Below are 27,692 nucleotides of genomic sequence, written 5' to 3' on the forward strand. Positions count from 1 at the left end.
GCAGAGTACATCAACAATAATAACAATAACAGAGGGAGGAGAGGACTGTCTGTTTATACTCCTCCGATATGACGTATCGCTCTGAATTGTGATTTTATTTGTATCTGTCTCTCTCACATATTAGACTGGCATCCAAAGGACAAGGACAGGGTCTAATTCATCCTCTCTGTGCCCAACACAGAACACAGTGTTGGACACATGGAAAGTTCTCAAAAACTATTTGTTGACTACATAAATGACCAGGTCTGCAAAAGCAAAAGGCATCACCCAAACAACAATTTCCATTGTATTATTTTTCATTTTCAGGAAAGTTCTGTTGCATTGGCCAGGAGTGCCACATCTGGATTTGGAAGAAATCATGTATTTTAGTCCCATCAAATGGCAAACACACAGTGACTGGGCCTCCTCATTGCAATAGCCTGCTCACTGGTCAGGGCCTAGGTGAACAGAGATTCAGGAATCCGAAGCCATAGTTCAAGTCTCTGCCATGAGCCTACTTCTAGCAACCTTAGACAAGTCCCTGAACGTAACTGGACTTACATTCTCTTTTCTTCTTTTTTGAGGAAGATTAGCCCTGAGATAACTACTGCCAATCCTCCTCTTTTTGCTGAGGAAGACTGGCCCTGAGCTAACATCCATGCCCATCTTCCTCAACTTTATACATGGGACGCCTGCCGCAGCATGGCTTGCCAAGCGGTGCCATGTCCACACCTGGGATCCGAACCAGCGAACCCCCAGACACTGAGAAGCAGAACATGCAAACTTAACTGCTGTGCCACCAGGCCGGCCCCGGGGTTTCCATTCTCTTGTTTCTGTAATAGAGGAGTTGGACACAGGAATTTCTAATCTGGAGACACAGCTTCATGGATGAATACCAAGTCAAGCCTGTGAATTTCCTGAGATTGTGCATAACGTGTTATGGCTATATGGGTATATGCACTTACGGAGTTTTTTGAGAAGAAGAGTTTACAGCTTTCATCAAGTTTTTTTAAAAAAAACTTTTAAGAAAAGCTTAAGAAATTCCTGAATAGCTAACTTTTGGCATTCCTTTCCCCTATAAAATTTCTCCACTACTAAGAAAACTTCTAAAACTGCTTCAGCCACAGTGTTTTTTTCCTCCAATTGTCTGTTTTGCCCCTGATCATCCACTGCCTCATGACACTTTAAACATCTGTGCAAGTCCAGGTTAAACTTCATCTACGTTATTTGAATCTGGAGCTATGTCTTTTACTTCTCCAAACATTCACAGTAAATATTGAATGAAAATTTTTGTAGATCTATTTTATCCCAGAACACTGACTATCTTCCCTCAGAGTACACCATGTCTTCCAGGATCGGAGCTATAAATATCATCTGTTCAAAAGGAGCTCAGGAGACAGTAGAGGGACTGTTTGCTAAGACTGTCCACCACATAGGAGGCCAACGGGGTGAGATGATAGTCCAGGAACTTTGGGGGACACTAAGTGAAGACAGAGTGAAGATTCCTGACACTCACTAGGGGTGACAGATAAGCCTTTCTTAAAAGGAGTGGCTTGGGTCTGTGGTAGAAACTCCATGAGCAAAGACTACCACCTCACAACCTAGAGGAGCCAAATGGAAAGGGTGAAAGAAGAGGAGAGTTTCGTTTAGCATACCTGTATTAGTTTCCCACTGCTCCTGTAACAAACTGTTGCAGGTTTAGTGGCTTAAAATAACACAAATTTATTAACTCACAGTTCTCGAGGTCAGAAGTCTAAAATAGGTCTTCAGGGCTGCATTTTTTCTGGAGGATCCAGGGGAGAATTCCTTTCCTTGACCTTTCCAGTTTTCAGAGGCCAACTACCTCCTTTGGCTAATGACACCTCTCCTGTCTTTAAAGCTAGCAGCAAAGCATCTTCAAATCTCTTTCTCTCTGCTGAGCCTCTGTCATCACATTGACACTTTCTGACTCTGAGTCCTCCTGTGTTTCTCTTATAAGGATTTGTGATTACACGGGGCCCACCTAGATAAGCCAAAATAATCTCCCCATCTCAAGATCTTTGACTTGATCACAAATGCAAAGTCCCTTTGTCATATGAGGTGGCATTCACAGTTAGTAAGGATTAGGAGGTAGACATGCTTGGGGAGCCATTATTCAGCCTACCACAACACTTTATATGTGCTTGCATCTATTTATTTATTATGCCTCAGTTTTGTCGGAAGAGTTGTGTTCAGGGATATTATGTGCAGAGAAGAAAAAAGCAGAAAAGGAATTTACATAGCTAAGTATGTGAACAAGTGGTAAGAAAAGAGGGAAGAACTATGTGCCTGGGGCTGAGGGGAGCCCAAAGTTTTTAACAAGTCTCCAATTGCCTCTGGGGAACATAAAGAGTGAAGGAGTCTGGTCTCACCAACAATTTGTCACATCTCCCTCTTTTACTCTAGTTAAGCAGAAGACTGGAAAATTTGGAGGATTATCAAATAATGATGATACTAATAACGTATTATCTATTTTAATTATATTATAATAATACATTAGCTGTGCATTATAACTAAATGAAATGAACATCTTCTATAACATTTTCGTATGCTGATTATTTTCCTGGGGGTAGAGATGTGTGCAGTTGGGAAAGGAGAAAATTATAGCGTGGGGGTAGAGGTGGGGCTGGTACATTCCAAATGGCCACATGTACACAAATTTTTCCTGTGTAGTCTTAGGGTAATTCCAGGCCTAATAAGCTTTTGGGGGGTTGAGGCGATCCTAAGAACTCTTCTTAATCCAGAGCTTTAGAGATGGTTCAAGTCAGGCCTTACCCACCCAAAGAGCCCCTTTTGTTTTGGTAGTTCAAGTTGTTTATTAATTGATTAATTAAATCATGAATTGATGTATTAGCCTTCTACCTACCATAGCAAGTTATGGGTATACATTGGTGAATGAAACATAGTCCCGTCCTTGTGCAGCTGAGAGTCAAGGGCATTTCAAGATAGCCTGGAGATTCTGCTATCTAGGAAGGAGAGGACTGAGAGGTCCACAGTCACAAACTGGGGAAAAGCTGTGCACAAAGTGACCAAGAAAGTCTAGATATTTGAAGCTTTTTGATGATGTTAAAAATACCATAAAAGTCATATTGGCTGACTGCTTTTGGCCTTCTTTCTGTAGAATATGTTTGAAAAAAGATGAATAAATGATTAGAAATGACCTCTTGGCCCAGTTGGACAATAAGTGGATGAACGGCAGGGCCTGAGCTGGTTGGGAACTGGATAAGCAAGAAAAGTGGAACCAGTTTCTTTTCCAGAAGTGTACAACAGCACTTAAAGAAGAGAAAACCCTTACCACACAAATCCTGATGACAAGTGCATGTGGCACTTCTCTCAGCTCTGATATGATTAGTTAAATCGCCCTGCTGACGGTCAGTCAAATAAAAATAACCGCATTGTTTGAATCGAGACAAGTTGTCTCTGTCTGTCCCTGTTCCCTGGGACTGTGTCAGCCTCCTGTGAAGGAAAGTAACTCTTAGCTATCTCCAACACCTTGAAACAGCAATTTACTGAGGGTGCATCCTTTGGGAAACTAGGAGTAAATAAAACTTCCCCTTCTAACTGGACTCCTCAAAATAAGGAACCTGAGAATGTGGCTAATGTAGCTGATTGCCTTTCATGATCATTTATATCTGTTTTGCCTAGAAAAGCATTAGACACACTGAGTAGCTGCCCAGCAGTCAAAGTGTCAAATATTTTCTATTCTACAGTTTATTAATTTTAATGCTGGCATCTACAGTGTTCATTTTAGGTTGAAGGATTCTAGAACTATGACTGTGAAACCTCTTGTTCTAGCATAGTTCAAGGATCCTTGGATTGTGGAAGGCCTTGTTTGTCAATCATCCATGGGTCCTGCTAAGGATCAAATTGTGTCCCCCAAATTTCATATGTTAAAGCCCTAACCCCAAATGTGACTAAATTTGGAGATAGAGCTTTTAGGGAGCAATTTAGGTTAAATGAGGTCGTAAGTGTGGAGTCCTAATCCAACAGAATTGATGGCCTTATAAGAAGAGGAAGAGATCTCTCTCTCTTTCTACACACACACTGAGGAAAGGCCATGTGAGCACACAGCGAGAAGGCGGCCATTTACAATTTACAATCCAGGAAGAGGGCTCTCACCAGGAGCCTAACGGACTGGCACCTGGGTCTTGGACTTCCAGCCTGCAGAACTGTGAGAAGTAAATGTCTGTTGTTTAAGCCACCCAGTCTGCAGTATTTTGTCATAACAGCCTGAGCAGACTAAGGCTTTGATTGTCCCCTTAGAAGGCTCTCACCACCCAAGAAGCAGGGCAAACATAGAAGTGAAGGCAGAGGGGAAAGGGGACAGGAGTGTGAGGAGAGTCAGGAAGGAGTTGGAATCATGGGAAGGACCAGTAGTGAGGCCGACTTGGGGAGATCAAGGCGGATGTAGCCACACTTCCGCTCGGAAAGCAGATGTATGGCCACAATGTTCAGCTTTCATACGCTTGGGGCACCATAGCCTACACATGAAGTATTTGTCTATGGCAAGATGGTGTCTTGGTGAAGAGCATGGTGTTGCACAGCCAGACTGCCCTCCCTGAGTCCTAATCTTGGCTCTTGCACGTGACCTTGAAGAAAATACCTGGCTCCTCAGTTATAAGACAGGGAACTTGATGGTACTTAAATCACTGTGTTGGGGAATGAGTTGTTATATAAGCCATTTAGAACGGCGCCTGACACATAATTTGTGCAATTTCAGTGTTAACTGTTACTTTGACAAAGGAGTTGACTATGTACTGACCCAGTTTTCATTTCTCATTGTGAAATGCCTTTTCAAAGTTTGTTTGAAAATAGAGGTTTACTGTCAGTACCTCAGTGTTCATGGGAGAAAGGCACTAATGCCTCCCTTCACAAGAAATAAAATCTGAAAAAAATTACAAGGAGTGAATTGGCTTTGCCAGGCCTGCAAATTTTTGTTTTAGGGTTGGGTAGAATTTGTTCCCTGTGTTCCCGAGGGGTGTAGAGACTGAAAGCTTCAGAATTCAGTTAGTGAATACTTTGTAACAGATCTTTTAGACTCCCAGAAGATACGTATTTTCAACATTAGGTAAATAATGGGTTCTCCATCTTCACCCACAGTGATGTTATTAACACATCCAGTTTTTGTAATCTCCTGAAGGTTGAATTCATTTTATAATTTTTATTTTATTTATTTCACACTTTATTTCATTTTCACTTTTCCAATATATTCAACAACTGAAGATTTCACAAGAGAAAGTACAAATCTATAGCAATGCCAGCATGCTTTATAATAAACAGATTGGGGATATTCATGTTTGGATGTGAAGGAATATTTTCCCCTACAGGACTTCTAACCAGCCACAAAAGTCTAAGGTCATTATACAAATATTACAATGATGACTGATGCTACAAGGATAACTGGCAATTGTCATTCAAATTGCTCTTCCACGATCACCATAAATGGACTACAGCCATTAGGGTGCACTTGAAAATTTCTTTTTGCAGCGTTGTTTTATAGCATCATAAATGTGGTATAGCATATGTGGCTATTAATTGGCATACTTGGCTACATATTGGAATGTTTACCACCAATCCAGTATCTCTGACTCAGTTAGTGTCCATGGAGGTCGCACGTGGACATGGCGCATCATGGTTTGTGACTGTCCCCCTCTACTAGATTACAAACTCCCTGGGACAGATTTTGTCTTAGTCATGACTATGTACCACCCCTGGAAAAGTGCCAGGCACATAGTAGGCACTCAATAAATATGTAGTCAATGGAAGAATGATAAAAATTAAAACTGGGAGACTTAGAACAGAATGCTGATGTCAAAAAAATCCATCAAAAAGAGGATATGCAGTTTTAAGAATTTCAGGAGTCTTAGGGGATGAGGTGATTTTTTTTATTCCTTCTAATAAAAAATAACTCCTTATTTCTAAATTTGCACTTAAGGCACATTCCCTGTAAGACTAGAATCTTGTAAGCAACTATTCCTGGAAAAGATTAATAGAAGTGAGAGAGACACAAGTCTTACTCAGAGTTTGAAAATCACCTTTTAGTATTTAAAGAGGCATTAATCATGATCATTAATCAATAGAAAGGAATGTTCACAGAATGCTTAGAATAAATGTTTACCGAAGCAAAAAGTCAGAGGAGAAAAGGCAGGCATACATACCCAGGGCTGAAGAAAACTTTTTTTCTTTTCGGTTTAACAAATTAAAGCTGCTGGAAAAGAACAATTCACCAGTGGGAAACATTACTGTACAACCTATAAAATACTGCCAAGGTCAGCAGAACCTCAGCTATTATTTTTTTCAGTGCCAGTCATTGTTGAGAAACAAGTTTCTTGCAAGTCTGATTTAGATATTGGGCCTAGAAGTTACACAACACCAAGGATTAGGAAAGTACTTTTATTTCCTTTACTACTTGGCCGACAAGAATGAGTTACAAACATTTTTGGTAATTCTCTGTGCTTTTAAAATGTTTTTACAAGCCTATCTCATGTCAATGCTCCTTAATTCGTTCACTCATGCTAGATCTTTGGGTTTTCCCTTTGGTTTGTGCTTATGAGAATTATTTCCAACCCAGTAACTATACCTCAAAGATTTCTAAAGCCCTTATAAAAAAAGCCACAAGAATGTAGTTTTTATATGAAGTGACTTAGCCGTGTAGAAAGAATAGCTGAGTTTTAAAGTCCCACATGGAGTATCTTTGGATATTTGCGTAAAGCTTATGTGTCAGAGTTTTAGTTAAAGACAGAACCAACTGGCTTTATGGGGACTCAGCCCTCTTGGTTCTAAGCTATTCCATGCTTACATCTTTCAGGTCACTGGGGAAGCCTATATCGTGTTGTCCTGTGTTATTTAGAGATGTTGTGCCATAAACAAGGCCATTTTTGTTTGGCTTTTTTTCCCTTTCCCCTAATTGTTGCAATAGCTGGGTCCTGGGTCATCTACACAATTGGCTTCTGTGAACAAGAACACGCATTGCAAGGTGGATGGGGGGGTTAGGAACTGAGACTCAGGGCCCCAGAGGGCAGGGAAGCAAATTAGGCTCACATCAGAACTAAACCTGTGACCTGAGATTGCATCACACTGTTTCACTACTAAGGAGTTCAAAGAATTTCCATATTTTCTACAAGTTAATCTTAGGCAGTATCATGGCTTTTTTTGTCTATAATCAAATCACTTAGACTAATTATGCTCCATTTTCTTCTTACGATTTGAAACCATCATGAAAACTTTTTATAAACTCAGATTTATCTTTCCCCAAGAAACTTCCACTATTGGCAAGAATCAAAAAATTCCACAGCCAACTAGCTCAGGAAATGGAAGGCCTGATTCCGTAATGATCTCTATCAAAGAACAAAACTAAACAGCTAAATCAAGACGTAGATAATAAAAGAGAGATCATTTAGACAAAGACATGGTTACTTTTTTATTTGAAGAAAAAAAAAAGTATGTTTTAATAAATACTGCGGAAACATTGACCAAACAAACGTACAAAGTGACTTCGACATTTAAAAAAATGCAACGAAAGTTCTGCTTTATAACAGTTATAACTTATTTTCTTTTTACAATATTTAAATACAGAAAGCACTTGCCAGCTATTTTGTAATACTGCCCAAAGCATAATGCTGCATCAATCAAAGCATATGATGTTGGTAAAAGGTCTGTATTTCGTGGGAAATGACTGGAATGGTATTTTCTTGCAGAGACAAAACAAAGTGCTTGTAAGACATAGAACCGAGTGTTGTAATTACCTTAATCTCCTCTCCTGCCACAATTTAATGGGAGCACAGCTTCAACACTTCAAAAATGAAGCTTTATCATTGGAAAGAAAGCTCGTTTTCAACAAGCGCCAGCAATAAACAGGTCAGATCTGGTTTCTTCTCTGAAAGAAGCTCTAAAAGGAACTGATCAAAAAATATCTGTAAACTATTTTAAATGCTTATTATTTTCTGTAACAACAATAATCAAGTATTGACCACGGGCCTTGGCTGAATCTGGTTTAGTGAGGTTTAGCAATCACTCTCTAGAAATGCCCTAGGATAGTGTCAGGACTGACATGACATAATTTTCCTCTAAGGATTCTCTACAGCTTGGGTAATAGGGTCCTTCTCTTATCGATGCTCATTTAAAGAAAGTGAAATAAACCAACAGATCATCAGATGCTGCCAACTTCAGAGCTTCATCCCAAAATAATAGGCCTTCTGCTTTGTACTTTTGGTAACCTAATTCCAGACAGCTTTACTCACAAACTGTGCTTTCTGCTACTATTCCTTCATTCATTATCTTTTCAGGTGAAAATAGTACCTACATTTTTCCCCCCTTGGATCATTCTATGACATCAAACCAAGACACCTTTTATTTGACTTTGCATTTTTATCAACGATGGCAAAAAAAATCACACACCCTCTTTTCTAAACAGCGCACAAAAATATTACATTGAGCAATTTACCACTTTTAATCACAATGATGAACAGAACCATCAGACTGAATAAAAATTGACACTTTTTTCCTACTTGATCTATTCGATCTTTGTAGTGCGGTCTGCATATCTTGCAAGACTGTAAAAGCCTTTCTTTAGAACCATCTCACTCAGCTATCTTCAGGAAGGCTCAAGATTTCAAAGCCTCACAAACTTTTCCTCTGGATTTCCCATGGGTCCTGATACAATTTCCATTTTAATGATGAGCTAGGAGGAAATTAGATCACATCCTCTAGAAAACTAAACGCTAAGGTCACAGTGCCAGTTCCCCAACGAGGACGGTACATTAATATATACTTTTTGTAAAGGAGATTAAAACATTTAAAAATTAAATCAAAGTAGAGATCCATGAATAGATTGTAACGAAGAAAACAAAAAAGCAAGCACCATTCAGAGCGTGATTTTTCTTCTTGGAGGTACTCGCATTCCTCCTCATCTACTTCTAGCCCATGTGAATCTCTCTTTTTTGGCATATTTTTCAAGTCATACTTCAGAACTCTTCAATGTATTCACTTCTCACCACTTCTTCCACATGCCGAACCTAAGGACAGGATTCCAAAAAGATGAGCATCCTTTCAAATGCCTCCTAAGCCTCCAGCAAACTTGACTTCAGCTGTGCACTTTGTTCAGACTTCACCTTTTTGTTTTGTTGTTGCTGTTTTTTTACATTAGATTTCCTTGTCCTCATTAAAGATAACGGGAGATTCACATCACAGTGCAACTCTTCGCTTTGTCCTTTCGTAAGTCCGTAGCAACTGCCGAGAGTTCTGGTCTGCTGGGCATGTGTGAAATCCGCTTTGTGGCCCTCTGTGATTTGTTCCGCTTAACGTTTTTATTTGTCTTGTTTACACATGCCAAGGTGGCAACGTGAAAAATGTCTCTGACGCTATTTTCTGACTGTAAAGCTGAGCATTCAATATAAGTGGCTGCTCCGATCTGTTTGGCCATATTTGCCCCCTGAGAAGCAAAAGGAGGGATTATAATCAGCAATAAGTCTTTGGGGAAAGTTATAAAGTATCTTTTAATACCACAAAATAATAATGCATCGCAAAACGTTTCTAATATGTTAACTGAATTTTCCAGGTAGTGCTGCAAAAAACCCCATTTTTAAATTTGAACTGCCCTATTTATTATTTCATAAATATTTCTGGTCAAGACCCAGTCCTAAGATGTTCAATTATCATCACTCAATAGATACTGCTTGACTTCCAGGAAGTGCTAAAGGCTGGTTTAGTGTCACTGGGTCATCAATAAAAGAGGATCCTGACCATCGAACAGTTAGTAAGAGGTGATTCAAAGAAGCAGGAGAGGAGCTAAGGAGGTGATTCATCCTCACTACCAACTGTGCCCAAGAGTAACCAGACACTTAGGTCTTCCAGGTCACAGCAAATCAGAGAATTCCCCAGAGAATCTTGCTATTGGAAAAAGTCAGCTGAAGGTCATGAATGCAAATGCTGCATTTCCCACACTGCTCTGAGAGGGGTGATTTGGTCCCTAGAGCCTGTTCCAGCACCCCATCAGGCACTCACTTTCTCTTTTCTTGAGTGTAAACAGCACTCAAGACTAGTCAATAGGCTGTACAAAAAATAGGGGTAAGAAAGAGAATTTAGAATCAATTTTGAAATGTATGTGAGAATGTCTTAGAGCCAAAATAAACGGAGGAAAGGAATAATACTCTTATGAAATCTAACTTTAGAATACACAAAATATATTATTTCTTTTTTTTTTTTTGAGGAAGATTAGCCCTGAGCTAACTACTGCCAATCCTCCTCATCTTTTGCTGAGGAAGACTGGCCCTGAGCTAACATCTGTGCCCATCTTCCTCTACTTTATACGTGGGATGCCTACCACAGCATTGCTTTTGCCAAGCGGTGCATGTCCGCACCTGAGATCTGAACTAGTGAACCCTGGGCCGCTGAGAAGTGGAACCTGTGGACTTAACCGCTGCACCACTGAGCTGGCCCCAATAAAATATATTATTTCTAAAGGCACACCAGAAAACCAGTATACACAATAAGAATGTGTGCATCAAAATGACTTATTTAAATAACCATATTTTTGTTAACTAGAAATGCAAGACAAAGAAGATTGCAGTATTTAAAATGATGAATACTAAATACAATTCTAGCTATTTCAACATGAACTCTCTTTAGAATCTGGTTCCAAGTTTTAAGAGAAAGAACTTCTGAAACCGATTCTCCTCCTTTCTAAATACCTGGGGGGAAATGCCTGCAGAAATGATGAATCTCTGAAAGACAGCTTTATGGAGTGCTCCATTGCACTGGCAATGGCCTTTTTCAGTATTTTATTGTGCTGCTGAGTGTAAAATAAGATTAACTTTCTTAAAGAGTATTACTGATTTTGACCACATTCTTTCTTAAATCTATTTAACTTTAACCCAGGGGGAGTTCCAGAGATATCCAAGAGGAGCATGTTTATGTACTCAGTGATCAAATACCACGAGACTTCCCTAGGGAATGACAGAGCATCTCACTCTTTAAAAGATTTTTTCAAACTTACCTTATTTATGCACACACATATGTGAATCCTTATACAGTAAACCATTAAACAAAGATTGGAAAGCTTTTTGAGAGGGTCTAGCATCAAAACATCATCATAATTTCAGCCAAACCTTCCCTGGATCATTCTGGTGCTCAATCTGCAGTCTTATTAACATTAACCCAAGCCATGGGCTGCCAGGAAGGGGCTTAGATGCTCGCTGTGAAGGCAAAGGCCCCAAAATGCCAAGCCCTGCTATCTATGTTTACAGATGGTCACAATTTGGACACATGGGACTCATTCTGCATCTTAGTAAAAGGTCTTGTACTTGGAGGTGACCATTGATTGAGTCTAGGAAAGTGGCTTCTTTTTATTTTATTTATTATGAGTGATGTTCCATTTCTGTTACTCTTTTTAAAATCCATATTTGCACACTGACAGCATACATACCTGGTCATATGATACTGGTGTCTGCCTGTGATTTGAGAGCTCTACTAATGTACTGACATCTGTTCGAAGGTCAGATTTGCAGCCAACCAAGAGCATTTTAGTGTTGGGACAAAACTCCTGGATCTCACCTTTCCACTATGGGGAGAAAAAAAGATGAGAAATTAACAAAGCACTGACATCCATATAATAGAAGACAATTCCTCCACTGGCAGACATGGGAAATGGGACCCAAAAAGGACATTTAAAAGAAGTGTCACTTCAGATGAAGAAGTAACTTGCACTTATCTTCTAAGTAGATATTGCTTTACTACTTTTTAAAGAGGATCCATTAGGGAACCCTTATGTATATTATTATCTATTTTCCCTCTCTATGACTCATTATCTGTCTCTACTGCAATAGACTTGTTGGGTGTTGTCAGAAGGTGGCTTCAACAATTTCTTAATTATTGAGGTATCTCTGAAAGGTAAAAGTGCCTCAAGAATAATTACATATCCTAATAAGTGATGACCTCCTCAGTATGTTGAGCTGGCACTTTGGCTCATATGCCCTTGAGTTAGTTTTAAGTTACATAATTTGTTAAATATTTCAGTTTAGTCCCACTTGGCTAGTTGGTTCATGATGGAACAAGAATTATCAGAACCTCCAGAAATGTCTGGCAGAGAATACCAACTGTCCTCTTAAAGAGCAAATGGACGACTTTTTGTGGTTTCATTTCCTCAAGCTTGAGATCACCACCAGCAGGATGGGAGTCGGGAGTTCCGAGTGTTCACAGGAGAGCTCTAGCTCCTGGGGAGGTGGGGCTAGAGGGCTGAGGTCAGCGATCAGGAATCAGTGCCTGATTCTCCCCGCCTGCTCAAGTATATATTAAGTGCTCTACTAAGTATTGTGGTGGTTACAAAGATGATTAAGACAGAGCTGTGCCTTCCAGAAAGCAATTCACAGAAGATTGGGGGTGATGAAGTCCTGTATATAATACTACATAAGAAGGACATCCTGCAGGAGTAATTTAAAAGACCACCAGGGGAGACACCTCCAGATCTAGAGGTATAGACTGTCGGCAATGAAAACTCTAGTTCAAAGCATACAAGTGGATTGAAGGGAGTAACACACTTTCCCTAAGAGGTTAATCTATCCACCAACTCCTTCCTTCTTTCCTTCCTTCCTTCTGCCCTCCCCGCCTCCCTTCCAGAATCATTTAGAGGCATCCACCATGTGCTAGATGGCACTGGAGTAAGAACTGACAGGTGAATTGAAAAAAAGAATAAGATCTATCCTGCTTTAAGTCACTCTAACCTCTCTGATATTCAAGGACTTAAAGGATTCAATTAATCAAGACAAATCATAGCACGGGTTAGCATGAGCCTTAAACCTCACATGAATGTAAAACACACTCATTAATATCTCTAAGGCCAAAGTCATTATTTATTTGGTCTTAGAAGATAAAAGCAAAATAAAACAGAAGCAAGGTTTTCATCATAAATTATGCGTAACTTGATACTACATCAAGTAAAAACTCCAGTAAATAAGCAATCTCTTTCATCTACAGACAAGCACTAGACATGTTGTTAAGTTGTTCTTCAGCTGTGTAATGCCTTTGGCCTCCCTCTGCAGTCTAGCAATTGTTTACAAGTGTTGAAGAGAGGAAAGGTGTATTCTGCCTGAATCTGACAAATAGTAGCATTACTTGTGTTAGATACACATTACTCAAAATTGCAAGGAGTTAAAAAGTGAAAGAGTCTTTGATCTTTTAAGAAATTCCTATTTCTTTGAACTGTGTTTGTCATGTTTAATAAAGAGACAGAAGATGATTCATCTTCAAATTCTAATTTCATAATGACACGTAAGACAAGCAGTAAAATACAGAGGGAAATATAACTAATAAACACTCACAAAACACAAAGACAAAACACAAAGGTGCCTTGCTCTCACCACATGCTCTGTCTAAGCCTTAGCGCACAGAGAAGAGGGGCGTAGTCTAGAGAAGTGTCTGATTCTGAAACCGCATATACCAGGACTGAGAAAATAGCTAGTCGCTAATACATGCTGATCCATGAACCGCCATTTCTCAGAGGTCAAGTCCTAGGTGGGTGGAGGCCAAGGAATGCCTCTCCCTCCCACTGGGCTCCCCGGGACCTGTGACCCACTCTGCCACAGGTTCGCTCCTTCCTCACCTTCCCTTGGCTCCATCCACTTCCTCAGCTCCCTTCTCTACCTAGAGAACCACACTTACCTTTGCTTCCAGAAACCATGTATGTGTTACACCTATAACATGTTTACAACTACTGTTTTCATTAGTACCTGACAGTTACCTGATCACAATTCACTCCTATTTCTCCTCTCTCAGTTCTAGTTCTGTTTCTAATAAATAACATCATCAATGAAACACAGCTTCTTTATTAAGACAGCCATTGTTGCAATCATTTCAATATCTGAATTGAGGTCAAATGTAAACTGGTAAACTAAGGTGTGACCTACAGGGTCAATGAAGGAAGGAAGGAAGGGAAAGGGAAGACATGCTAGACAGTAACCAAAGATAATTATTTTTAGCTGCACCATTTCCACCCAAAGGGTAAACACAGAGGCTCTTAAAGGGTATTTTGTTTCTTAAAAAGAAATAAAATTTTATGCAAGCTGATCAACAAAACGTGTGATGCATGTGTGTGGAAACTCTGCTCTGGTGTGACAGTACCCTTTTCAGTGTTTTAATTACAAAATATACAGCAGGGTATTAACTAGAGTGTTCAGGCTCCCCAGCCAACCACAGGTTTCTATTTTACACACGGGCCAGTCCTGAACTGTGTCATTGCTCCCCAGCACTTGCCTTTTTTAGGACGCTGTCCAGAGTCTCTGGTCGACTGATGTCAAAGCAAATCAGCACGGCGTCTGAATCTGGGTAAGAGAGAGGTCGGACGTTGTCATAGTAAGGAGAACCTGAGAGCAAACAAAGAAGCACAGTTTTCAGATGAAAATCCCCTTTGTCTGTCATGCATTAACTCTGCCCTTTTGAGTTAAATCCCTTGAATGTCATATCGAGGCCCCACTCCCCCCTCCTCTAATTCTTGGAAAAGAATGCAAACAAACAAAAGCCAAGTAGCATTATATTCCTTTCTACCAGAAGACAAATGAAGCCTCACTTGTATCTGACTTAAATTCAACGGGGAGGAGCCGGGATCTTGAGTTGACATCTGCACAGTTCAAGAGTAGAGCCCCAAGTCACCTAGCTCAAGCGTGAGGTCATCTGGAGCCAGACGGCCTGGAGTGCAAACCCACCTCTACCACTGAAAGAGGAGACAGGGTCGCTTCTGGACGCTGCCCCTCTGATTCTTCGCTCATTAAATGAAGATTAACGGACCTACCTGGGAATAAATAAACCCGGACAGGGTCTGGCATTTAGTAAGGGATCAACAAGTATTAACTACAGTTATGGTTGTGTAGTTGCTATTAAAAGCTTAGTGGTAGCAAGCACCATAAATGGAGCTACTTCTTGAGAAAGAGACCAAAATCAAGATCTATCTGGGAGGAGAAGGGGGTGAGTGGAGGAGGGGGGAAAGGGTAGGTTCAGGTCTGCAAAGAGAACCCGAGTAAAGCACATCAGCGCCGCCCTATCTCAAAATTACAAGTTTAGATAAGCCACTGACCTTTGAGCTTGCTTACTTAAACTTATCCCCAAACCCTACATGGACTCTCTTCCTGTTACAAACAAGGAATGTAATAAATGCCATATTGGATCACGTCACTTTTTTACACAGTTCCATCTCGGTGAGTGACACGAAGGCATGATCCAAGCATCTTAGCCTGAGTTGAATCCAGGGTACCCTAAAGGTTCAAGTTACCAGTCAATTAATTTAACCATGGAACCCTCTAGTCGTTTCAGAAATTTTGTCTATTCCTTTAAGAATCCCAAAGGATGGGCGATTACATGAGGCCAATTATTATAAAACGGTGTGACTATAAAATTAAATACAGCTTGCCAATGCTATTTTTTTAAATCATTTTCAGCATATTGACATTTCACAAGCATAACATGGGAAATATATATGTGATGCCAGAGTGGAGAAAGAAAATCTAAACCACCAAAGTCTCTTTGAAACTCAATTTCATTTTGACATCACCTTCCATTTCTAGCAGAAGAACATGACATGTTTTCCCCTGATAAATCAAAACCTCAAGAGTCAAAGTCAAGAGGAGAGAAAGACTAAAGAAGCTTTTAAAATAATTTTTTACATTTCTATCAAAACAAAATTTTTCAGGAGGCTGCTCTGGAGATCTAGAAGTTTCTGCAGTTAGGGTGCACCCTCCTCTATTCACAGTATATTCTGGGACCCTGGCATTCACTATGGAACCCCAGGAACATTGTGGCCTTTCCGCTAGCTGCTTTAGGGATGCAGACTGACATCTTCAAGCCAGGTGTGTTTACCAAGCAAGGAAGAAGGGAAAGTTCTAGAATCAGGAAGAAAAGTGTGAATAAGTAGAGACAATCTAAGCCAGAATTTTCACGAACTGTGGCAGCTGCCTTACCCACATCTGGAATCAGGATTCTGATGTAGCAGGGATTGACAACTGAAAGATATTTTCCAAAAGCTTAAAGGATTTAGAGTTTAAAAAAATCAAGTCGTTTTAAATATTAAAGCATATTGGAACACGGCTGTCTCTGAAAATGACAAGCTACAGCTGTTGCCTTTCCAGCCACTCAAAGAAATCTGAAGTTAAGAGAATAATTCACAAATAGTTCACTAATTTAAACATTTTTGAGAGGTATCAGAAATGAGATGGCTTATCACTATTTGTGGATATACCGGTATTTCCGTATTTGTTCTGTGAAGTTCAGACTTTCTCAGTTGCAACCTCTCATTTCCGTGTCCAAAGTCTAACTTTGACACAGTTCCTGCTGTAAACATTGGGAAATCTTTCCAAACATGGAGTCAGAAAATTCCAGATCATAGGGTGGAAACCAAATAGCAGACACATACACAAGGGGTTCCTCTGCTCTTCCAAGTTAGCAGAGTTGGCCTGACCCCAAATTCATAAAAATGTAATTCTCAGAAACCTATCTGGCTTCAAGAGATCCCCTTTCTTGGAAACCACTCACAATAGGAAACACAACTTGGTGTGGATACTTTCTGGTTTCGATGAGACCTGCACATCTGAGGACTGGCATCTCCAGGTGCCTTATTCCTTCAGGCAATGACCTTTGACTAGAAAGATGAGTACTCACTGCTAATCTCAGATCTAAGACTATTATGTAACAATGGAGCCCATCTTTTCCAAATTACAAAATTTAGGAAACACAGTTGGAGAATTACAAAGGTGCCAAAACAGAGTAATTAAAACTGAGACTACCGGGAAAATCCACAGGAATGCTTTCAACATTTAGGTTGCCAGGTAGCTGCAGAGAATGCCCCTCCCTCTCTTTGAAGACTGGATCTCCTTCCTCCATGCAATTTATGGCCACAAAGGGGATCTGGCTTTGCCTTCAGCCCTCTGTCCTGGCTGGAGACTCCTGCTTCCTAGAGTCAAGTGAGCTGCCTCCTGTGCCTAGGGCATGTACCCAGACACCTGTGGAATCTAGACACCGGCCTGACTTTAAAATGAAACAAAGTTTGCAACTTAAGCCAAATTCCTATGGAAGTTTGTTTCTGCTTTTGTTTTCATTTGGTTTAATATTTGGAATGAAAATACATATGTATGTAAAGGTTCATGAGAAATATACCACCTCGCTGTTGAGGTAGAGAGGTAATTTTTAAGAGCTTTAACAAGATCTAATTAGGACAGACACTTTGATCCTGTCCTATAACTTTTGTTAATGAATAGCGCTTTGAGATCCACAAGACTGTCCAAAGGTAGTAATAAAACCGATCTCCACATTTATTAGTTATAAGCATAACTTTTCTAACCACTAACAAGAGTAATTTGTCATAAAAAATAAGACCATTTATTCATTATAATTTTTGATATGGAAAGGTTAAAATTTCTTTTGATAGGAAAATCTATTGTCTCTATGTTTTCATGTAAACAAAACTGATGTGAAATTATGAAAGTACTGTCCTACTAGGAGAAATCTAACAATTTATAGCTAAGCAGGATCTTCAGGGAGGGAAAGTCCTGGGTAGTTTGACAGTGTTTACTCTGCATTTAAGCACTTTGAATTCTTCCCTGTGAAGCCCAAGCTCTTGCATGAAGGAAGTGAGGCAGGCCAAGCTGCGGAGTGCACGGGGTAATTGCAGGCATGAGTGGGACAAGCCACCAGCCAAAAAGTGCAGAGGAATTCCAGGAATGGCCCTGTGAAGGAAGAAGCAACACGGGGAGGCAGAAGTGACATCAAAGCAAGGAGCCGAAAGTAAGCTGAGGACGCAGGGACAACACCCGCCACTGACGCCCACATCCCTCCAGAAAAGTCTGAAAACATTCTGTTAAGTCAAAACCAAAAAATTAACTTTTATAGATATTTTAAAAGATGCACATGAAAAAAGAAAAGCTTTGACGGTAACTGTAGAAGTAAATACAATACAGAGGGCAGAATACTTTTTATTATTTAGGAGAGTATTGAACTTGAACTGCAGTACATAGTAGATACTGACGTACATATAGTATGTGGTCTAGCACCCAGGAATGTCCTGGAGTTAAATTCAGTTAGTCTAGGCACTCAGCTTTGCTTGTCAAATAAAACGTTCTCAGCATGTGGAACAGGCTTCATGCATATGGAAATTCTCAGAGGCAGCATTCCCCTTCCACTAGTATATGAAACTTTACACAGCCTTATTCCAAAGTCCTTTTTAATTAACCTATCAGAGCATCAAAGGGAAAACTTCAGCAAACTCCATGTTGTAAAGAAACAACTACATCACATATGCAAAATGTGTGCCAAGAGAAATAAAAATACACTTAAAGAGCTTTGCTCTGTGTAGACTGCAAAAAGTGCACATTTGGGGTTCTGAGTTCCTCATGTTTGGCAAACGTCAGCAGAGTTCTAAGAGGCTTTTGAAACTTCTGTTCTACCCATCTTTGTCTTCAAGATCATTAATTCTGGGTGAGAGCAATATTTCCAGCCCAAGAATAGTCACAAAGCGCCTCACCCAGAAACTAATTCTGCAGACACATACCTGCCTGCTTAAGTCATCCTTTCGCAAAGATAGAACACACCATATATGTACATAATTAAATGTATATGTAAGATTCATGCCCAAAAGGAAACTTTATGGAACCTTCCGCAAACCAGTTCAAACACTGTGAGGCTTTATAGGAGCTTGAGAACTGAAAACTCTTCCAGTTGAATACTTCAGAAATATAACTTCTTTGATTTGAACCTTAAAATGAAAAACTTTCCTTTCCCCCATAAGAAATTCCTATCAAAAACAATAAAATTAGGAATACTGCATATTTTTAACAGAGAAAACGTATTAACTTTTGGTATTTTTAGTGATCAAGAGAACATCTGTACCAAATAGTAGCTAACATGTGATACTGTATGATCTGTCCAATTATTACGAGATTCCATTTCCTCTTGCCATCTCTACTCAGAGTGAAAGCTTTGAATTAGCAGTAATCTCAAGAATGTGAATCAAGTCCTGGCAGAACTCTCGTGTTTGGCTCAGTATAAGGCTCTACTGAACTCCTTTTCCCAGCGGCCTACACTACACACACAATGCCCGCCAATATGCCACAAACCTTTCCAGGAAGGATATTGTGTTTCTCCCTTGGGTTCAGATTAATGGGCATTATGAGGATTTTATGAAAACTTGGGGGCATTTCTGTGTTGCTATAAAAATGGAATCAATATTTTCAATTTCTGGGGGCAATGCAGATACAAAGCTGGACAGAAAGTCAAGGAAGTAGAAATAAGATACATCTGTTGCCAATCTTCCTCTTTTTGCTTAAGGAAGATTGTGGCTGCACTAACATCCATGCCAATCTTCCTCTATTTTGTATGTGGGATCCCACCACAGCATGGCTCAATGAGTAGTGCGTAGGTCTGTGCCTGGGATCCGAACCTGTGAACACCTGGGCCACCAAAGTGGAGCACACGAACCCAGCCACTACACCACTAAGCCAACCCCCAAGACTGCTATTTTTGAGCTTTAAATAAAGCTGTAGGCTTAAACTCCTAATCTTATGGAGATATTTTAAAAATATAAGAAAATATTTCAAAGAAGAACCATGGTAAGCCACAGAGCTTTAAGGATATGAGTAGATGCATATAATTTTTTTTAAATGATATTATCATTCAGTACTAGGTTGAAGATTTTGTGTTTTACGTAACACTTAAGAGTCATATTCCTTGAACTAGGGTCCCATGAGTGAATTCACCTTGCCACATACTACGTCACCAGGCTCATTTTCCAAAACCAATGAGCACAACCCCTGGTTAAACTTCTGAGGCAGCTTACATTCCATGTCAATGAAACTTCTGTTTTGTCCAGGGAGTCTCTGAGTAAAGTTGACAATATATAGTGACTGAGAAGACATTTAAAGGGCATCAGACAATGGCTGAGGCACAACTAATTCATTTGGCACAGCCTACCAGGCACCATGAGCTAACTGGAAAAACTACTGGTCCTTGGTGTCATATCTACATGCAAAAGAACTAGGTGAATGAGGAAACATCTGGTTGTTTCAGGTGGCATCAGAATGACCAATCTGGACGCCTGAGTGAAATGTGCAGCTTAGCAAGAAACCGGATTGGAAAAAGCTCACCACTGAATAGGATTTAAATTTAAAAAAAAGAAAAGAAAAAGGAGACAGATATAGAGTTAGAAAAGGAATTTATACGTTTGTTTTTTTAAAGATTTTATTTTTCCTTTTTCTCCCCAAACCCCCGGTACATAGTTGTGTATTTTTACTTGTGGGTCCTTCTAGTGGCATGTGGGACGCCACCTCAACATGTCTTGATGAGTGGTGGCATGTCTGCACCCTGGATCCGAACTAGAGAAACACAGGGCCCCCGAAGAGGAGCGCGCGAACTTAACCACTCGGCCACAGGGCCAGCCCAATACCTTTGTTTTTTGATCCATAGTTTAAATGGAAATTGTTACATAGTGGACAAATCTCCAAATGTAGTTTTACCATTATTGGAAATCACCAGAGTCATCTGTTTTGCCTTAATTCACATATCTTACAGAGTTCAGGGGGAAAATTCAAGAGTCAAACCTGGTTTTGAAGCTCTAAGTGCCTAGGATCATTACTCACCTTATGATCTAACCAGTTTTTTACAATTTTGCCCTTGATACTCACATCACAAGCACCCGTGATTCTCTGGCTTCTGTGTAAGTTCCTGCCCTCTTCCTTTCTCTAAGAAGGTTAATTTAAACTAGAATTCTTCAACTTTCAGAATCTTGTTTTCCCTGATAGCCATTACATGTAAGCCTGTTTCCAAGTGGGAGGGATGTGAAAGACTCCTTAAGAACTGAGTCAACTTCTAGAGATAAGGAAGGAATTGCGGCAGCCTTCGGTGAGCAATGAGTCACAAGTCAGCGGATTTGGGCTGGCCCTGTGGCCTTCAACAATTCTTTGGATTCTCTGGCTGCTAGGTGAATCCAGCGTTAGAACTCCAGGCTTACTCTCCTATAAACAAGAACTGGTACCGAAGACCAGGTTGTGAGTACCCGGAAGGCGGGAGCTGCTCTGTCCCCTTTGTACCATTCCCTCCCTGCCCCACAGCATCTAGCAGCGTTCCTGCACACAAAATGCCCTAAAACAACGTTTGCTGGTTTTATAACCATTTCTATGCGTCTCGCCTTGATATGTTAATTTACATGTTACACCACAAAAAAGGACCAGTGATCTCTTTTGAAGCTGCTTTTCTGGATTAATTATATACTAATCTCCAACACTGCTGAAACATTTCCATCCTTGGCAAGAAATATTTCAATAGAGTGTCTGTCATGGAGCCCATTCTTCAAACTTGATGTATAAGCTACAAATATAACAATACAGACAGATTACGTTGGTAGAGGAGTTTGTCCTCAAAGCCAGGCCCTGAGGAATTAAGATTTTTCCTTTCCTTCCTTTTCCTTTAAGTATAAAATTTAAATAATACTACATTCTCTGTTAATAATGCTAAAAACTAATACAGGAAGTGCTAACTTGAGCACTCATAGCCTAAAAGAAGCTTGTATCATGACAAGATTCAAAAAAATGTTCAGGAGGCAAGAGCACAGTTATTGTGGGGGACTTTTAGCAGCTGAATTGAGTACTTTAAAATTAATAATGTACCTTAAATAGCATGTGCATTAACTTGCTTTGGTTAAAGGCTGTCATGAATGATTCTGAGTCCCGAAATCACGTGCTGAAATTACACCGCAATCAAATCACTCAGGAAAGATACGGTGAGCCTTAAAAGACTACGTTTCTATTATTAGCACGCATTTGGCTTCACGCTACAAATTGCTCTACGCTTGGCAAACGTGGCAGATTCTGAAGCACAAGATATTAGAACTACTCTGTTCTCACTTATCACTTCAAAATGTTGAAAACATTACCTTTTGTTTTGCGGAAACTCACTGTGTGAATTTGAAAATTATTAGGAGCATTTCTGCAACTATGAATAAAAACGCTCATCTTACCAATGAAAAGGGGATATTTCTCATTAAAATCAAGAAATTATGGATCTGTATCCAAGAACTACCTTTAAACATCCCTCCCCTGAGAGGATTCAGGGTGGTGTTATCTAAAAGCAGGGTGTGTTTACTTTTAGGGGGCTGGAATAACCTTCGGCAGCCATAAGAAATCAACTGGCAAAGCGCTGTTTGTGGTTGCTTTAATCAGTGTGTGCCCTGGGGGTGGGACAGAGGACCCGTTTCCTACGTGAGGAGGATCTGAAGGATCTGTCAGCCCGAGGGATGCCTGACAAGGAAAATACATTGCAACCAGGTGGATCAGGGCACTTGGGTTCAAGAACCTGACAAAATTGGCTCATCAGAGGTTGAATGTGAGCTATGCTAAGTGGGGAGAGCTTCTCATCATACTTTAATTAACCCTGCATCGGAAGCCTAACAGAGGGTCTGCAAATAGGAGGTGCAGAAAGAAAGAAGGGATGAAGAGAGAGAGAGAAAAAGGAAGGAACTACAAAGTTATCGTGCTTCAAAATTGGGGGAAAGAGAGCCAGCCCTGATTGCCTAGCGGTTAAGGTTAAAGTTTGGCATGTTCTGCTTCAGTGGCTTGAGTCCCCTTCCTGGGTGTGGAACCGCAACACTCATCTGTCAGTAGCCATGCTGTGGCAGCGGCTCATATAGAAGAACCAGAAGGACTCACATTCATACACAACTATGTACTGGGGCTTCAGGGGGAAGAAAAAAGGAGGAAGACTGGCAACAGATGTTAATGAAGGGTGAATCCTCCCCCTCAAAAAAAAAAAGGGGGGGGAATGAATTATCTTCTTTTCTCTTCGTGCAAAGAGGCCCCACATATTCAACGTCAAATAAATGTTCTTTCTTATCGCCAAATTGGCAGAGTTTTGCCTATGCATAATTGAATGACTGCTGGGGTAAAAAGGAGACCCCTTATGAGAAGCCATCCAAGTACAGAAGCCAGACAACAGAACAACCGCTTCTGTCTCCCAAATGTGTGCCCCTCTGCTAAGAGGCTAACAGGCCGTGAATGCCATTCAAAGGACAAAGTTCATGCCATCTCTCTCCCTATGTAAGAAAAGTTAGGCACGACTAATTTTTCCTGTATCAGTCTCTAACTTTCACAAAGTTCTAGAAGGGAAAAAAAAAAATCTGACATTTAGGACTTTACAGACTTGGCTTGGATCTGCCCTGCAGAGTTAAACTGATAGCAATTGGAAAAAATAAATATATCCAGAGACATCAGGCATATGCAATTATTTTCACAACCTGAACTAAACAAATGTCTTAGTGGGCAAAGAAAATGTCAAACATTTGTCAAGAAATAATCCTATTCAGAAATTTGCCACAAAAAGCTTGAGAGGAAATGGAAAAATGTTAAAGGTACTTGAAATGATTAGATGTATTTTCCCCAATAAGGACAAACCATTTTTGGTAGAAACAGTCTGTTCTTAGAATGTAAACAGTGTTTGGTGACCATGTTTAATTATCTAACATTTCACCTTCCAAACAACATAACGGGATTCTAAATAATTCCCTTATGCCTTTTTTCCATTTGTATAAACCTAAATTCGAACTAAGATTTCATTACTGGATAATCTTGCAGTGTGATATTTTCTTAACCACAGTTTTTCCAATCTTTATATTTTCATTAAACATGCATAGGTTTGTTTCATTACATAAAAATACAAGTGATTATTTCACCACAGACTTCATTTCAGGTGATTATCCTTAATTTGATGAAGAGCAATGTTTTATAAAGTTGCCATTCTTTGTACACAGGTAGTAAGTGATAGGGACTCATCTCCTTGGAAACTATGCATGATTATTCAATTGTTCATTCAACAGATTTTATTGGATGACTACTGTGTTCAATGCAGGATGCTCTGTGTGCAAAGACTACAAACCTTAGAATTTGGATTAAATACTTGAAAATATCTGAAGTGATATTTATCTGCACACATGAAGCATAACCACCAACTATAAACTATCCACGTTTTCTTTATTTTCTAGCCTTTGAAAAACAATGTGCCTTTTCTCTCCTAAAGAAAGTCAGTTTAGCTCTTTGGGTGCCTGATCTAAAATCTCTGTCGGTGGTCCTGTGACTCTTGAAGTTTGAGACAAGGGGATGTAAACGCCAGCGTTCCTATAAGCCCACCCATGTCCCCCTCCCGACCCTAATCAGTCTCCTGCCTAACTCCACCAGGAACCAGCGGCTCTGTTCAGACCTGGCTTGCTTTGTAGGTGGTGAAATCTCCACCGAGGGATGCCAGATGCACTGGGACTAAGACCTGAAGCCAACCAACATGGGAAACAAAAAAGACTTGCCCGTCTGGTTACTAAAGCCAAGAAGTGCACAGCTGGGAGAGATCCTGCACATTATCTAGCTTTATACTTTCTTTTTTCAGACGATGAAATGAGCCTCAGGGAGGTAGGGGATTTACACACAGAAATCCGTGGTAACCAGTAGCTAAGATCTAAACACAGCTTTGTATCAACGCCTGGATCCGACTCACAGACCCCAGAGCTAAATAATTCCTATCCCGCATTAGGTCCAAACACAGGGCTGGCGGAGGAGGGGGCAAGTACCGGTGCTAATTATTGGTACCATACCAGCTGTCCTGCCCACTAGGCATAACAAATACCATGCTATGCCTGGGAATTAAAGCCCATTAAGTATTAGGCTGTGTAACAATTCTGATGATAGGAGCTACTGAAATAAGAAAACACTAGAATTCCGTCTATCAACACATTCCCTCTAGCTGCGAGACTGTGTGCAATCTCCAAAACAAAACACCGTGAGGTCCTGGTTCTGCTGCCCTTGGCGAGGCTGGAGGAAGAGCCTGACTCTCCAGGGGGAAACAAATCGGTGCTTTTCACTGCAGCACTCGGAGCATCTGGCACCGACCATGAGAGGCGCTCGTGCGAGACTTCTCGCTTGCCTTTGTGCGGAGACCGCCTCTGGCGACCCTGTCAGTTTGCTCCCTTGCTCGAGCTCTCTAATCCTCGGCGTCCCCCAGGGGCTCCAGAGGTTAAAAACTAGGGTTGTGGGAAGCTCGCAGAGCCCCGAAGCACCTCCACGAGGTCACCCCCACCTGAGCGCAGCTCCACCTCGGGGCCTCCCGGCCTGACAGCAAAACCTGCGTGTTGGCACTTGCGCGCTCCCCCTCGCTAGTTTCACCCAGGGTTTGCTCTGCTCACCCGCAGCAGCCCAGCTGCCTGCTAAACTCCCAGACCTAAGCGCAGGAGCCTTCACCCGGCCTTCCCGGTGGCTCCTCCTCCTTCTGGGGCGGCATCCGTCTTGGACACGGCTCTCCTGTGCCGCAGGGCACCGCAGGCAGGGGCGGCGGACTCCTGGGTCCCAGCCCCCCCGCCCCCGCGCTTGACCCTGCCCGAACCCCTAATAGCCGCGCACTGAAAGCCTTCCCCCTCGCGGGCCACCCGGCCCACCCTAGCACCGTGTGCCTGGTAGGTGGGTGGGCGCGTGGGAAGGCGATAACCCGGCCTTGAACCCCGGACCCTTGAAAATAATTCACAACGGCGCCAATAATTCAACTGGACGGGAAGGTCAAAGGCGAACAGTGCAGCCCTCGACCTTGTAGGCTGGCGGAGGGTGATGCAATAGGGGTCAGGAGGGAATGGCATGGACTAGGGTGTGGAGCGGGGGGTGACGGCGTGATCACTGGGCGGGCGGGGGTGGGGGTGGGGGTCTCCGACCTGCACGTCGGCACTGAGGGGCAGCGGAGGGCCGGCTGCATGGACAGGAGGCCTGGCGACCGCCCAGCCCCGCGCAGCCAGCGCCGCCTGCGCATTCCTGGCTGCAGGCGTCACGCGCGCCGCGGCCGCCTGTGCTCACGTTACTCTCCCCCCAAGCGCGGAATCCGCACGTAATTGCGTCGCTTCGGGGATTTTCTCCCACCTCCCACCACCGCCGCGCTTTCCGCCTCCCAGACAATCAGCAGGTTAGATCCTGGAGGGAAGCCCGCCGCGAGCCAGATGGTTCCGAGGCGGCGCACGCAACGCCCCCAACAAGGGGCCACCTTCGCCGCCCCGAGACGACTCGGGCACAGCCTTGCGAGCAAGCCGCTCCTACGCCACCCGGCTACAAGCGTTTCACACCGCGGGGTCACCCTACGGGCACACAGCTGCCATCCCCCCGACTCAGTGTTGTCCCCCACCCCCACCCAGAAGGGACCGCGGGAATCCCTCGGAAGAGGCAAAGTTAAGGGAGGGGCGCAGAGCGCGGGTGGCACGCTGGACGGTGCGGGGAGCCTGCCAGGCGCGGGGACTGGAGACTCGCCGCGCACCCCCGAGCGGCTGGAAACCCGCCCTAAGCGCCACGCGGTCCGGTGACTCTCTTACCCGAAGTGTCCCACAGGCTCAACTCTATTCTTTGTGTGTCGATTTCAAAACTGGCCGTGTAATTCTCAAACACTGTAGGGACGTAATTCTGGACAAATAAAATGGACAGAGGAAGGAAAGAGAGCAAAGAGGTTATCTTAAATGCACGACACAAGCAGAACACCCTCTTGAAAATCGTCTCCCCACTCCCCAATGGAAAAAAAACCAACAAAACCCCCCAAATCCGCACACACCAGATCCCACACTAAACACGCGGACCCTTTCCGAAACCCCAGACTCCCCACTCGCCCCACCCGGCTCTCCAAGACACGAGAATCCAAATCTCCCAACCCCAGGTTCTGCACACATGACCGAACAAGTTTCAGAAGCTAACAGCAGAATGTGCAGGCGCGTCCCAACCCCTAAACGCTTCCAGCCCACTTTCCCTTTCCGACAGTCTAATCAGGGAGAAAGTAGCAAGGGCTGAGAAAGACGACTTAAAAAAGAAAAACGGGTGAAGAGGGCAAAGCAGGAGGAAACCCACCTAGAGACGGGGGAATCCCGCAGGCCGCCCCCCTCCCTGAAGCCCCGGCCGGCCACACTTACCTCGGGGAAGCAGTCTTTGGCGAAGACGTGCAGCAGCGCAGTTTTCCCACATTGACTGTCTCCCACCACTACTATCTTGCATTTCACGTTCTGATTAGGATCCATGATAGATTTACTGGATAATTTCTGGCTGGCTCTTCTCTCCTTCATTGATGTTGCCTTATTTTCTCTTGAAATAGGAATTTTCTCTTAAGAGGAAAAAATATATATATTTCTCTCTCTATAAAAAGCAGATATAAAAATAAATCGCAAGGCTGGTGGGAACCCCTGAAGCGCAGCGCAATCGAGAGCTACAGGAGCAGGCTCGTTACTCTCCTCCAACAAGTTTTATGCCTGACTCCACACCGCGCTTCCCAAGTCCAATTCCGATCCGACTGCTTTGTTTCACGCTCTCTGCGCGGCTTTATACGCCCGGCCTTCCAATCCTCTTCTTTCTCAATGAGAGAAGGAAACTGATCCGCCTCCTCCCCTTTTATGGAGCCTGGGAGCGAGCGCTGTCTCGTTGTTTGCGGTATATGTAAACAGTGCGCCCTCTAGGGTGACCATGCGGGATCTACTTCCAGATCAAGGCCCTGCGACAACTTGGAGACCTCAACGACGCTTTGCTGATGGATGGGACTGTCTGTGTAAGTCCAGGAGGAGGTGGGAACTGAATGTCTGTGCATATTGATTTTCACTAGAATTCCTCTAAAAACGTTTTAATAGGGGCTGATCTACAGAAGCCTCATGAACATTTGTGAAAGTCCAAGTTAAAACATAGTTA

General features: G+C 42.1%; 1 protein-coding gene across 1 annotated transcript; it reads right to left on the reverse strand.

The window, feature by feature from the left end:
• Positions 1–7,404: 7,404 nt before the first annotated feature.
• On the reverse strand, positions 7,405–27,418 carry RND3 (Rho family GTPase 3). Its single transcript, XM_014831688.3, has 5 exons — positions 26,930–27,418; positions 26,345–26,432; positions 14,242–14,351; positions 11,420–11,554; positions 7,405–9,427 (listed from the first exon to the last, which is right to left on the reverse strand). The coding sequence occupies exons 1-5, from the start codon at positions 27,077–27,079 to the stop codon at positions 9,176–9,178; spliced, it is 735 nt and encodes a 244-aa protein (XP_014687174.1). The 5' UTR covers positions 27,080–27,418; the 3' UTR covers positions 7,405–9,175.
• Positions 27,419–27,692: the final 274 nt, after the last annotated feature.

Source organism: Equus asinus, chromosome 4 (assembly GCF_041296235.1).
Source record: "Equus asinus isolate D_3611 breed Donkey chromosome 4, EquAss-T2T_v2, whole genome shotgun sequence".
NCBI classification, from domain to species: Eukaryota; Metazoa; Chordata; class Mammalia; order Perissodactyla; family Equidae; genus Equus; species Equus asinus.